This window comes from Vulpes vulpes, chromosome 1, assembly GCF_048418805.1.
Source record: "Vulpes vulpes isolate BD-2025 chromosome 1, VulVul3, whole genome shotgun sequence".
Taxonomy (NCBI): Eukaryota; Metazoa; Chordata; class Mammalia; order Carnivora; family Canidae; genus Vulpes; species Vulpes vulpes.
In genome coordinates, this window is record NC_132780.1 from 49,712,046 (window position 1) to 49,726,153 (window position 14,108).

Here is a 14,108-nt window from a genome sequence, read left to right on the forward strand (position 1 = left end):
AAAGCAGGTGATATTGTTTTGTAGTTGGTATAAGAATACCTCCTGATATTCAGAAATACAAAAATTATTTTAAATATATCTACTCTGTCAGAGTTGTTATGCCCCCCCTTTTCATTTTTGGTAAAAGAATGAAAAATAAAGAACAGCATATGCTAAAAGAAATCAGGTACACAACAGGGACTGAAATAATTTCAAATAAGTTTTCTTTTAGCTGGATTGCTATTATAAAATAAGAATACATTTTGATTCAGAACTTTTATGAAGAACTTGGGCATTTTATTACAACATCTGTTCCTACATTTTAATTTCTCTTTTTCCTTTTATAGATATTTGCATACTTTTTTTTTTCTCAAATGAGAAGACCTTTTTGTTTGCCACAAGAAGGCTATTATCCAGAATGTTAATGGGTTTTCAGCTATTAAGATGTAATGATATACCTCGAGTATTTAACTATAAATTTGAAAAATCTCCATGAACAATCTCAAAGGAATACTTAGAATGCACTCCTGGTAAATTGGCTCATTTTCCTGTAATTTACTGGAAGTGCTGATATGAGAGCAGTCGTAATGTGAAAAGTACATTAATCCCTGGAGTTACATTTTATATATTAAATTATTACTCTCAAAGAATAAAACGTATGAGGCCATTTAGCCTTCATTCATATTTGTTACTTAGAATCACAGTAGAGAAACAGTCACTTATCTTTGATGCACAAAATTAGAAATAATGCATTTAATATCCTTTAAAACAAGAGGCACAGTGATGCTCAGTTATGCTTTTGCATAACAATTGCTCTTTCCCAAAACAAGGACTGTTTTAGTTAGAGCAAGATTCTTCGGGCTTTGTAGAGGCCCCTTTCATTCCATTGGTAATTGAAATATTTTTAGAAACCCATAATGCAGCTTTCTTTGATGTCAGAAAGATTAGTCTGCCTTCTAGCCCTGAGCTGCTTCCACACTGAGGGATTATTTAAGGAGGTAGTCAGTTTGCTGAAACAGTGGTTGTAGGAACCCTTAGGGTCTTGTTTGGAATTTTGTCTAATTGTGTTTTTCTTCTTTGCCAGGGGACTGAGAGTTGTGGAATCACAATTTGTGACATCAGGTGTTTTTTTGATAAGCAGCCATTTCTGATTCCGGAAGATTAAGGCAGATAGGAAGCCCCTCCTGAGACTGTGATAAAGCTCTCGAACAACAACTGACACCATGGATGTAAAACTGGAGACTTCCTGGGATGACCTGCCTCTCATGGCCAACACCAGCCACATACTTGTGAAGCACTATGTACTGGATTTAGATGTGGATTTCGAAAGTCAAATCTTTGAGGGCACCATAGTGCTTTTCTTTGAGTCTAGAAATAGACTTGAGAAACAGAGTGGTTCCACCAAGGAAACCTGCCGATCAGAGTCAAACGAAGCCTGCAGATTCAGTACACCTGAACCCTGCCATAGTCCTGTGACAGATACAAGGACCTCCTCATCCAAAACAGGATATAATGATTTTGCAATCTGTGGTAAAGGTGAAAAAGATACTTCTGGTAAAGATGGTAACCATGACAACCCGGAACAGGCTTCTGGGATTTCTAGCTCAAAGTACTGCTGTGACACAGGGAATCATGGGAGTGAGGATTTTTTGCTAGTGTTGGACTGCTGTGATTTATCTGTGTTCAAGGTCGAGGAGGTAGATGTTGCTGTTGTGCCAGGTATTGAAACATTTACAGGGTCTTCCCAGATCGCATTTGTTTCTGAGGAGCTCAGGAATCAGATTGTACATGAACTTGTGACTCTGCCTGCAGATCGTTGGAGGGAGCAGTTTGACTATTATGCTCACTGCAGCCAGGCTCCTGGCTGTGGGGAACTCCTGTTTGACACTGACACTTGGAGCTTACGGATCAGGAAGACAGGGGCTCAGACAGCTACTGACTTTCCTCACGCCATACGGATATGGTACAGCACCAAACCCCAGGGGCGATCAGTTACGTGGACCTCAGACCAGAGTGGCAGGTAGGTTGTCCCGGCACCCAGCGATCCCCTGCCCGTTAATCTCACTCACTGGGAGATGAGCCTTTGCAGGGATACACCAGACAGGAGAGTCTCGGCAGAGATGCTCCTTTTCATTCTGTGGTATTAACAAATCTAGCTTCAAATCCCTAGGCCCACAATGAAGCAGGTAAATTCCCAGGTCTGTTCAACTCTTAATAGGATTATTTCCCTTAAGTCAGGATGAAAAGATTACTTTATTAAGCCCCTGTATTTCTGAGTTAGGAGATTGAAAGGTAAGCTTAATGACTAAATCCCAAGCCTAGCTCTCTGTTGGGATCTCTGCCTGCGACTTTAGTGCTGTAGATGGGAGTGATGCATGTCTCTGAGCAAATACTTTCTCAGAGTTCCTTCATACTCCCCCTGAGGGAATAAATTGCTGCCAAGCTGGGTCAGTATGAAGCCTGACCAAGTGCTTCCAATTAAAGCCTGCTCTGCTTTGTGCTTCTCTTCCTATACCTGTCTCTTGGCAGCTGTGCCTCTCTGGGCTTCGTCACTTGTCATGGAGTACAGACCCCCACACACTGGGAGGGCCTGTTCCTGAGGAGTGTGACAGTTCTGCCAACACTGCACACTTGCTCCTCTGGCTGCGGTTCTTCTACTCAACACCAGGAGATTCCTGGTTTTTAGTGTGGAGAGAAAGAATTGATGAGGCATTGATTTCGGGAGGTGTGTAGGCAGCCATTTGTTCTTTTCTTCTTGCCCTTCCTCCAACAATTGTTCAGCGTTTTTCAAATTTGAGAGTTTTAAAATCAAACTTCATTGATCCCTCATTATTTTACCTGTTTCTTTGTGCTAATGTACTGCAAGTCAATATAGTAATTCCTACAGCTCAGCTGGAGGAATGCTGATCTTAGTGAACTTGTGTTGAGTACCTTCTTTTATAGCCTCCGACTCCTTTGACTGAAGTGGTGGGCTCGGGGAAATTGCTTAGATCTCTTCCCCAACCCATCCCCCCAAAAAAACCTTTTAGATTTTTTTTTAAGCATCACTTCAACTTTGAGCTCTAATTATCCTGTTCCTTACCTCCAATCTTACATCTCTGTTCTGGTCTCCCAACCTACTCAGAATGAGTTCACTTCTTGTCTTATTTCTGTTGGAGTCTGAGGCAGCCTTTGGGAAATTTCAGGGTTGGTGCAAACTTACAACAGCACAAAAGCATACTGATTTATATATAGAATAACTTAATTGGATATTCTTGGGAGACCATGAGGAAAAGAAATAGGTCTTCCTATTGTATCTTTAAAATTTTTTGAAATTATTAAGGGTTGAGTTTTAATTTTTTTAATTTTTAAAGACTTTATTTATTTATTCATGAGAGACACAGATAGAGAGGTAGAGACACAGGCAGAGGGAGAAGCAGGTTCCATGCAGGGAGCCTGATGTGGGACTCGATCCCGGGACTCGAGAATCACGCCCTGGGCCGAAGGCAGGCACCAAACCGCTGAGCCATCCAAGGATCCCCAAGGATAGTGTTATTATTTTTTTTAAGGGTAGAGTTTTTAATAAGATTTAACAAAATATGGTCTCTGAATACTTAATTTAGGAAATCATAGTTTTTAATACTCCCAGATACTTCATTTTCGAATTAGAATAATGGGGAAGAAGAATCTATTGACAGTAGTTGGAAGAAATGCTTATTAATGGCCCCAAACATAGCTTTCTTTTCAGTGCTTACTTTACAGAAAGAGATTAGACTTGTAAATTACGTTATATGTCAGGTGTTGAGTAGGAATGAGTTATGGATAAATACTGATTTCCATAAAGAAACCAAAGAGGTACTTGGGAACATCTTGTTCCTGCAAAGGTTGACTTGGCAAATGTCTCCTTGGCAATTCAATAAAATGCATGATCATAGCAGGAGTTTAAACTGTATCCTTGGGAGTTTATGATGATATGTTAGTAAATAAATGGCATTTATGCAGCCTTACAAGGATAATAAATTTTGTTTTAAAAAAGAAATCCTCAGAAGATATTTTCTCTCCCTTTTGTCTTTTTGGGGGTAATTTTATTATAGTCAGGATCATCTTCCATGAATAGCTACCAAATCTTTCTAAACTCTCCCACATGCTTATGAATAAATCTAGGTGTATATTGGTAACTCTTTGGATACTTTAAGGACTTTAAAATGCCCATGGATCCCAAGTTGTGAGACCAAAAAAAAAATCCCTTAGTGATGAGAACAGTTGATGATCATCAGGGTTAGAAGGCTTCATGAAAATAACTGTGTGAAAATACAACATTTTACAATTGTGTGAAAAATATAATGGGTAGGGCTTATTTTCTCCCAAGGCATAGAGCCTGCATTTATTAAAACTAACATTTTGTCTTTGAGTGGCAGAACACTATCAGCATACCTACTATAAATTCTTAGTCCTGGATGAGAAACGTTTTAGTCTCGTGTTACAACTAGGAAAATTGAATAAAGTTACTGAAAGCTCCTAGAAAAAATCCATGTTTCAGTTGGAAAAGGGAGTTACGTTTCTTATTTTTTATCTTTACCATGTCCCTTATTGTATGCAAAGATTTCAGTACTTTAAAAGAATATATTAGCTTTCAGTAATTTCTGTTTTTAAGCGCTTATCAGACACAAACTTAAGAAAATCTCTAAATTGGTACCTTCCCTTTTGAGTTCTGTCAGTGGCTTCTCTCGTTGTCACCCTTACTCTACCCCATGTTGAAAATAAAACTTAAATTATTTAGTTTGATACTATTATAAACAAATGATCATTTAAGACATAAAAGGATCTCAATATGGAATGCAAATTGTGACAAAACAATCTAATTGTATTAAAAATGTATGAAACAGCCTCCTCACTGAAGGGGTTTGGGGGAGAAGGTGCTGACTGTAGTCACTTTGGAAATGAGTGAAGTTTGTTAAGACTAAAAATGCAAAAGGAACTGTACCTAAATACAGTGCTATAGTTGCTGAAGTTATTTCCTGTGGGAGTACAGGTTAACAATTCCAGTACCACTCTACATGTATACTGGAATTGAGCAATTAAGTAAATTAAATAAGTCTGGGAGCCAAGTTTCTCACTGTTGAAGTGGAAGGTTACAGGTGAGCAAGAGAAAGGGGCTAGAATGATCTCTGTGGTATTAGATTAGAATTGGAGACATCACTATAAACTCATGTTTAATGTTTAATTTAAGATGATACAGATGGCTGCATTTATAGAAATAATTATAAGTAGGTGTTTTCCAAGGGTTAGCATGAACACATAAATTTCCTTGCCTGTCACCTGGAAGGGTGTAGAAGCACAGTGCCTGGGTCTTGGTTTCTAATATCATTCTCCAATAATGAAACAAGGGCTTCTTGCAGGACTGGCTAGGACTGGAGGAAATATACAAGATGAGCCTGGAGCATCTTGTAATGACGGAAAATAAGTGCTCAAACAGCAGCAATAGTAGCCTGCAATTGAGGGTATATCCCTAAGTCCAAGGAGCCATCGGAAAGAATTTCTAATGACCAAAGCTGAGCAACAATATAAAATAGTTTTGATAGATGACCTAAAGTATACAGTAATTATTCATGAGTTCACGGTGATATAAATAAATATTTGAATAAATAAACAAATGGAGGAAAATAGACAAATCTAATGTACAGAAGTTGCCCAAGTTATATAGATACTCCATCCTCAAGGAGGTGGAACATAACTCTGCTTCTTACTAAATATGGGCTAAGAAATAAGAGTAACTTTTACATTGTAGAAACATGACAGACATGACCTCAGTGACGATATCAATGTTAACATCAATGGTGATGAGTCATGTTGCTAGTGTGTACCCTTGGTATGATGCATTGAAATGACATCTTTGTGATTGTCCTCCCCCAAACCCATGATCCCAATCTAACCAATAGAAAAATATCAGATAAATCCCAATTGAAGGACATTCAACAAAATAGTACTCCTCAAAACTCTCAAGGTCAGGGCACCTGGATGGCTCAGTTGGATAAGCATCTGCCTTTGGCTCAGGTCATGATCCCGAAGTCCTGGGATCATGCCCTGCATTGCATGCCCTGCATCGCATGTCTTGCATCTCATTCGACTCCCTGCTCATTAGGGAGTCTGCTTCTCCGTTTCCATCTGCTCTTTCCCTCCCTCGTGTTCTCTCTCTCAAATAAATAAAATCTTTAAAAAGAGTAATTTTCAAGGTTGACATAAAGAAAGTCTTAATAAACTGTCATAAACAAGAGAAGCCTAAGAAGACATGATTAATGTATCCTAGAACAGAAAAGGGACATTAGGGATAACAAAGAAAATCTGAATAAAATATAGACTTTAAGCATGTATCAATATTGGTTTGTCGGTTGTGACAAATATATTAATGTAAGATGTTGATAAAGTTAAGTATGGAGTAAGTGGGAAATCTGTGTATTATCTTTGTACTTTTAAAAGTAAATCTAAACCTGAACTAAAATAATGTTTATTAAAAAAATAAACTTCAAATCTGGAAAGTAGTCACCATCTTTCTGCCTTAAAATCTCCCTTTTGTAAGGGCTGCTTTCCCATTTTTATCAAGTGATAATGTTTTTTGGAGAACTGAAAATGTATTTAAAGCTATAAAAGAGTATTTCTTCAATAATTGTCAGTTATTTCTTTTCCCCCATTATTATTGTAGTTCTAAAATGAAGTGTCTGGTTGTATAAAAGCTACATTTTCCTACCTGGGTTTAGCCATTGTGGGATTATGGAAGTCTTTGAAATGAAATGTTCTTTTTTGCCTCTGTCATATAGATACTGGATTACAGGTGACATTTAAAAAGGATCACCGAAACAGTAACAGACTCGTAGATGATAGTATGATACAACATGCTTCTTGGAAAGCCTGTTTACTTCATGTAGTATGAGTTTGTGTGCCCTCTAAAAAATATTTTGAAGAACTATTTGAGAGTAGGGACAGAGTTAAGAATGTGTTAAGGGGTTGTTGCCAAGCTAGGAAGGAAGGGGACCTAATATCTTTTTTGGTTCTAGATCTTCAGTATACCTAAGAAAAAAACTTTTAGAAATGGAAATCTTTAATTCAAAGTTTATATACTTTTCTATTCCACTAAATAAAATGTTACTTAAAACCAAAGCATTCTCTCTGGTAACCCATTCCTTTTTCCCATAGGATCATTATAATGGTTGTGAAACCAGCCAAGTGGTCTAGGGAACCTGGGTTTAAGCTCATGATGTCACTGAACATGAGTTGAATGGAGTGGAAATTTAGTTAAATATAGGAAATTTATTTTTAAAACTCCACTTACTTGGATCATGGTTAAAGATAAGGAAACTGCTTAGGAAAATTCATTATAATTTAAAGTAATATTAAAAATTTTAAATTCCATAAATCAAAATGATGTTATTTTAGACAAGACCAGGTTGAAGTTGGCAAAATACTAAAGAAAATAATTTTTCTCTATTATGTTTATTACTTAGCTTTTGGACCAAGGAAGAGGTAGATTTTGGGAGTATTTTTAGTTTGACATCAAAACCAGATGTTAAAACATGTTTTTTCTTCCCCCACTAAAATAGTTTCATTGTTTAATATCTTGCTATAAAGTTTTAAAAGAATGAGCAGAAGATCTCTGGGAAGAGATTTCAGGTCAAAAAGGAATATTTCTACAGTGAATCCTTTTCTTTTTCTTTCCTGCTTCAAGAAACTAATACAAAATTCTTGAGAACTGAAGTGGAAATACACATATTAATGCTTAATATCGTTGTAAGATTACAGAAGGAATTGATAATCCCGACTTGAAAATGTTTGGAAGGGTTCTACATTAGCCTGTTTCTCCCCTTGCTGACATTCTAGATCTGCCTCTGTTTATCAGCCCAGGTGAGTCAGAGGAGAAAAGGTAATGATGGACTGTCTTAATTTACACATGTAACCCAAATGACTAACCAACCAGAGAGAAAAACCTTGAATAATCAAACATCAACAGAAAACAACAAATCACACTGACTTACAACCAAAGAGCATAGTATTTTGGAAAGGACCTGGAAAGTGGGAGCCAGGAGAGCAGAATACTTGTCTGAGCTGTGCTGCCCATTAGCTTTGTGACTTCAGATAAGGCCTTTTACATCTCTCGAGCTTAATTTTCCTGTGTTTTATAAAGATATTTCATTTTAGAATCTCCAGATGAGACTTCCAAATGAGAAACACTGTCTTTACCGTTTTACACAGCTTGCGTATTTTGCACCCAAAATGCTTGTGCTGAAAAGTGGTGAATTTCTGACTCAAAGCCACTTCCATTCAGTCCAGTTCATTCTGTACACAAAATCAGAGTCAAAGCAGCATTCTCCTTGTACCTGCCATATGTTCAGACTGAGGGATCCTGGTTTTGGTAAAGTGCCATGAAGGAGAATATAATAAAGAAGGTGTGTGTGCAGAGTTGGGAGGAAAGAGTGAGTTATAGCTGACATTTCCTATTTTAGTATTCCACCTCTTGATTTTTGTGGCACAAGAGAACAAGAGGGCTGCTTGCTTCTAGCTTGAGTTTAGTGATAACGTGGAGTCTTACAAAAAGATCAGGTGCAGGAAGGAGAAGAGATAAGGAACTGGAGGAGGCCTGAAGACTTTGTAACCCTGGCAAGTTTTCTAAAAGAATCCGACTCACAGAACTGTCATATCTGTGGCCCTCTGGACTCCAGGAACCAGATCAGTACTTCATTGTGGGAAAATACCCAACAAGCCACACCCATGGCAATTCTAGGCTCATCACCTCCTGCCCGCTTCTCCTAAGGCAGCCCTCTCCCCAGTTCCTGAGTGGACTCCGCTTCTCCTAAGGCAGCCCTCTCCCCAGTTCCTGAGTGGACTTCAGATAAGAGACGTGGTGGTACCAAGTCTCTGAAAACAGGTGATTTTATGGAAAGTGGTAGAATTGAAACTTTTTTTTTTAAAGATTTTATTTATTTATTCATGAGTCACACACACACACACACACATACACACACACACGCACAGAGGCAGAGACACAGACAGAGGAGAAGCAGGCTCCATGCAGGAAGCCTGATGTGGAACTTGATCCTGGGACTCCCAAGAACACGCCCTGGGCTGAAAGCAGGTGCCAAACTGCTGAGCCACTCAGGAATCCCAGAATTGAAACTTTTTAAAACTAAAAGTAATCCCTTTTTCACACTGACTGCAAAAAGATGAACGCATAGAGTTGTCAACTGAAGAGAAATAAAATATGTAATTTGTTTTTTTTTTAAAGATTTTATTTATTTCTTCATGAAAGACACACAGAGAGAGAGAGAGAGGCAGAGGGAGAAGCAGGCTCCACGCAAGGAGCCCGACGTGGGACTCGATCCCTGGTCTCCAGGATCACATCCTAGACTGAAGGTGGTGTTAAACCGCTGAGCCACCAGGGCTGCCCTAAAATATATCATTTGAATGAATCCCTACAAGTTTCTATTTATAGCTGGCTCCTTAAGAAAATGAGCATGTGAGTGTTCACCAGCATCTTACCTTGGAAGGCATATGTCTTAGTCCATTTGGCTACTATAACAAAATACCACAAATTTATTTCTTACTGTTCTGGAGGCTGGAAGTCCAAGATCAGGGTACCAGCACATTTAGGTTCTGATGAAAGCTCTCTTCTGGTTGCAGACAGCTGACCTTTGGCTGTGTCCTCACATAGGGGAAGGGGCTAAGGAGCTCTCTTGGGCTTAGGAATTTGAGGGGGACACGTTCAGACTATAGCAGCATAGTTAGTGTGTCTCATCCTTGTTTAACCACTCCATGAACAAATATGTGTCAAGCTGAAGTTGTAGCCATTCTGGCAAGTTCTTCCTGAGTTTAGAAGTTCTTTAATGGCAGCCAGTCATGGGGCAGCTTTCACACTGTCTCACCATTTTCTTTCTGATTTTCAGTGTCTTCCTCTCCACCCCCACAACTCCTATGCAGCTTAACTCGACTCCCCAGGGAGCCTTTCATTGGGTGGCTATCCCAGGGCATGTGGGATGAGCCCTGGTGTGAGAGAGTTTTCCTCTTTGTGCTGGAAGGAATTATTGAGTCTGGAAATAATGAAGTTATGAGCACTGGAGGCTGGCGCCTGCACATCTGTCCCATGAGCGTTTTAGCAACATGGCTGAGGTGCAAGACTGTGCATTTTGAGTAAACACAGCTGCAGATATTTCAGTGATTACACATCCAGATAGCTGCAGAATTTATTTGTAAATGCACATAGATTTTCCTCCCCTCTTGGGGCACAGGGCATGGGGGACAGGAAATCAGCTCTAGGTAGTTATTTGTAGGTGTGCGTGATGGGAGCCATCTTGACTCTTGAATCACCACGTGGGGAGTATGATTTTCACAATTCAGTGAAGTCCCTACGTTCACCCATTCTTCACTTTTTGTGATGACCCAAATTCCGCCTCTAGAGGTTTATCCAGAGGTTAAGGTTAAAAATATAGTCACTTAACTTTACATTATTTTAGATGTTTGCACTAGGATGTGCAACATGCAAAAGGATATCACATTGTAAAATCTCCAAAGGCCATTGCTTATGAATTAAGCAGTGCTTGGTGTGGGCATGTTGGGAAAGGAAGAAGGGAGGCTGGAACTGAGAAAGGGTAAAGGCCAAGAAAGGAGTAGGTTGGGAGCACAAAGATAATATAATCTCTGTTTTCAAGAAATTTAGCTTAGGATCTCCCTCTTTGATGAGTATTTTTCTATTTGTGAAAACATTCCAATGAGAAAACAATTGAGTCCCATTTCAGACATGGCTATATCTGTGGATCTATATCCATAGATGGAGCTTTTTACACTTTCGGAGTTACAGCTCTGGAGACCAAGGCGGAAGTGTGGTGTTTTTCCCATTCAGATGGGGGTCCCGAAATGTGGGGCGTCTCTATTGGGTGGGGGCTGGTGGTGACAGAATTCACCTGAGGCAGAACAAAGGAGATAGAAGTTTACTGAATGCACCCCAAGGGAAAAGCAGGGAGGACAGCACAGGAGAGACCGTCTGCAAGGAAGTGGGGGCTGTATTTAAAGGCGGAAGGTGAAGAGATCTGGAGATGTATGGAATTTCCTGTTTTGTTGGTACTTGTGCCTAGTTGTACTTAGCCCAGTGGTTAGTTAAGGCCTATGGATATTTTGAAGTGGCTGGCCTGATGGGCCTGTTTGTATTCAGGGTCACTGCGCACACTTTTGCCTTGCTCTACATTCCATTGCTCAAGCCTAAAAGCAGCCTCTACAGAAAGTGGGAAAAGGAAACATAGATTTTAGCAGCAAGGATGCCCTAGCGATGAAAAGAGGTAACAGAAGAGAATTTTGAGGACAGAGGAGAGTGAGAGGTGAGAGCTTCTGGGGACGGGGTGGGGGTGGGGGGAGGCTAGCCAGGTAACTAATCCCTATGGTGGGAGGAGTCAGGTGTCCTGGGACCATATGGTAGAAAGAGCCCTCAAGAGGATGCTGGGGGTGGGGTGGGGGTGGGGGTCAAGACAGAACTAGAAAAAATATCTAGGACTAGACCATTTAATTTTTTTTTTTTATTTACTTATGATAGTCACAGAGAGAGAGAGAGAGAGAGAGGCAGAGACACAGGCAGAGGGAGAAGCAGGCTCCATGCACCGGGAGCCCGATGTGGGATTCGATCCTGGGTCTCCAGGATCGCGCCCTGGGTCAAAGGCAGGCGCCAAACCGCTGCGCCACCCAGGGATCCCAGGACTAGACCATTTAGAGGGGAAATGATCAAGAATGAGAAAGGAAAGGATAGTGATAACATGCTTTTTAAAAATCCAGCCAATGGGAGGATTTCCTCCCACACACACTCCCTGATTTGTGGATGGCACCCAGACTCAAATCTGCTGGCAACATCAATACTTAGTTCATAAACCCATCATTCCTCAATTTTCTATGATCTAGCCGATTTCAGACACTCAGTCCCATTGCTGAACAGTAGTTTGTGCTTGGAAAATCATGATCTCTATGTCCATACAAGTACCCTCTGCCATTGGGTGTATTAAGTCCTGTATGCGCAAAATAAATAGGGACTCTCCTTCTCTCTTGTCCCTTCCTGTGTCCTTGCTTGTCATCTTGACTTCTTTCTTGTGTAATTGCTTCGCAACACATCTTATCACCTGAGCCAGAAACCTGAGAAAATTCTGTTATCTATTATTGCTGCATACAAATCACCCCAAACTTAATAGTTTAAAAGAACAAATATTTATTATCTCAGTTTCTGAGGGTTAAGAATCTAGGAGCAGCGTAATTGAGTGGTTCTGGCTCAGTATCTCTTACAAGGTTGCAGTCAGCTGTTGGGGCCACGTGCATCTCAAGGGTTGGCTGTAGCTGGAAGATTTTCTTCCAGATTTATTTGTATGGTTTTCAGCAGGCCTCAGGTCCTCACTGACTGGGCCAGAGGTCTCTGTTTCTAGCACATGGGCCCCTCCATAGGCTGTGTGAGGACTGTCTTGACATGGCAGCTGGATTCCTTCCAGATCAAGTAGAGAGAGAGAGAGAGAGAGAGAGAGAGAGAGAACCTCTTGATCCCAGGTCTCCAGGATCTCGCCCCGGGCCAAAGGCAGGCGCTAAACCGCTGAGCCACCCAGGGATCCCCCCTGCTCCCCTTCTAAAATAAATAAAGAAATTTTAAAAAATAAAAAATAAAAATAAAGCTCAAGACAGGACCAGTAAATAGAAGGGGCAGCACTTGGGTTACAAGGAATGGCTGATTATATACTTTGGAGTTGGGGGAGTTAAAGACAAAGCAAAGTTTCCAAAAGGACTTTCATATGCTAAAGAAGACTCCCAGGAACCTGGAGGCCTATCTATTGTCAAGCTTAGGTTTTTTCCTCTAGCAAAACATTAAGACAGTTGGGATTTTCTGGAGGAATGTCATACTCTGCCTGCCTCAAGTATTTGTCAATGGGCTGCAGGTTATAAGGACATTTAATTTAGGTCCAGTTTCTGTTCTTGTTGTGATCTCTGGATGACAAGGAACCTCGTTTCCCAGGCTCCCTTGTCTTCTGCTTCCTGCTAAGTTTGGCCTATGTAGGGCAATGGAGGAAAATTTGAGAGCAGAAACAGTTGGTGAGAAACAAGCATTTCTTCCTCCTTCTTGGGTTTCTTTGGCATCTCCAGCAGTGACTGAGTCTCATCTGGTCCCAGCACCCATTGGACAGTCCCCACCGTGACTCTGGCTTTTGCCAGGTGAACCCTGCCATTGCAGCCCATTAGCTTCTGGTAATACCAGCTCCTTCACCCAGAGGACTCACAGCAGCTACTTACCACTATGGCTAATCCTTGGATTGCCTCACCTTCCCCCGTTTGGCTTCTCAGTTCTTCTGTCACTTGGATAGCCAGTGCCCTGTGTTAAGTCACCTCTCTTTCTTAAGATCCAGACTGGTGTGTCTTTTACTACTGAGACGTGACTGATGGAGTAGGACCATCATTCTGTGTGTTCCTGCACATTGTAGGAGCTCAGTAAATGTTCAGTCATATTGATGTTAATGAAAAAGGAAAACCAGTTTACCAAGAGTGCTCTGTTCTATTCATTTATTCTATAAGTCAAACTGATTAAAACTACATCATATTTGTCATAATTCCTGAAAAGCAAAAAATGGAGACATTTTCCTAAAACATTTTCCTGAGGGTCACTTTTGTGCCTTCAACTCTGTGGTATCAAAAGAATGGATTCCTTTGATCTCATAGATCTTCTCAATCGCTGTTGTTCATCTGACTTAATCATGGAAAGGATCATTCTTAGTATGGCTGGGTTTATAATTTTTAATTGTGGCAGAACGAGCCCTAATGTCATACCATTTGGTTTCCTGCACTCGCTTTGTAATGACTCTACACTTGGCCTCCCCATCACAAGCCCCGTTGTTGTGACCTACGCTTCTGTTTATATGCCAACCTCTGTTCTTGGCCTCCACACAGGGATTCCCACAAGGGTTCCATTTGAGATGGTGGTTTCCAAGATTGGGAATATCTGCCCGCCAGCAACTGGATTTGAGACCACCAGCTTGTTTTTCCAAACATTAATATCTCGGTGATCTCCAAACATATTTTCTTTTCCAGAATGTTTTCCAAAAGGTTTGTAAGAATGTCTCTAAAACTTTTTTCTTTTGAAGGCGTAAGGGCCT

At 40.4% G+C, this 14,108-nt stretch overlaps 1 protein-coding gene across 35 annotated transcripts in view; it reads left to right on the forward strand.

The window, feature by feature from the left end:
• The window catches only part of AOPEP (aminopeptidase O (putative)), a 334,839-nt gene that overhangs the window by 45,700 nt on the left and 275,031 nt on the right, over positions 1 to 14,108 (forward strand). For 33 of the 35 annotated variants that reach the window (XR_012002590.1, XR_012002591.1, XR_012002585.1 and 30 more), the window contains exon 2: positions 1,064 to 1,999. Coding sequence is in view for 22 of the 35 variants with exons in the window: in XM_072763609.1 (XP_072619710.1) it covers positions 1,203 to 1,999 (797 nt within the window). In the remaining 13 variants the exon portion in view is untranslated. Of the gene's footprint in view, positions 1 to 1,063; positions 2,000 to 13,902; positions 14,059 to 14,108 lie in introns of those variants that run through there. The other 2 variants (XM_072763711.1, XM_072763757.1) reach the window with 2 other exon arrangements.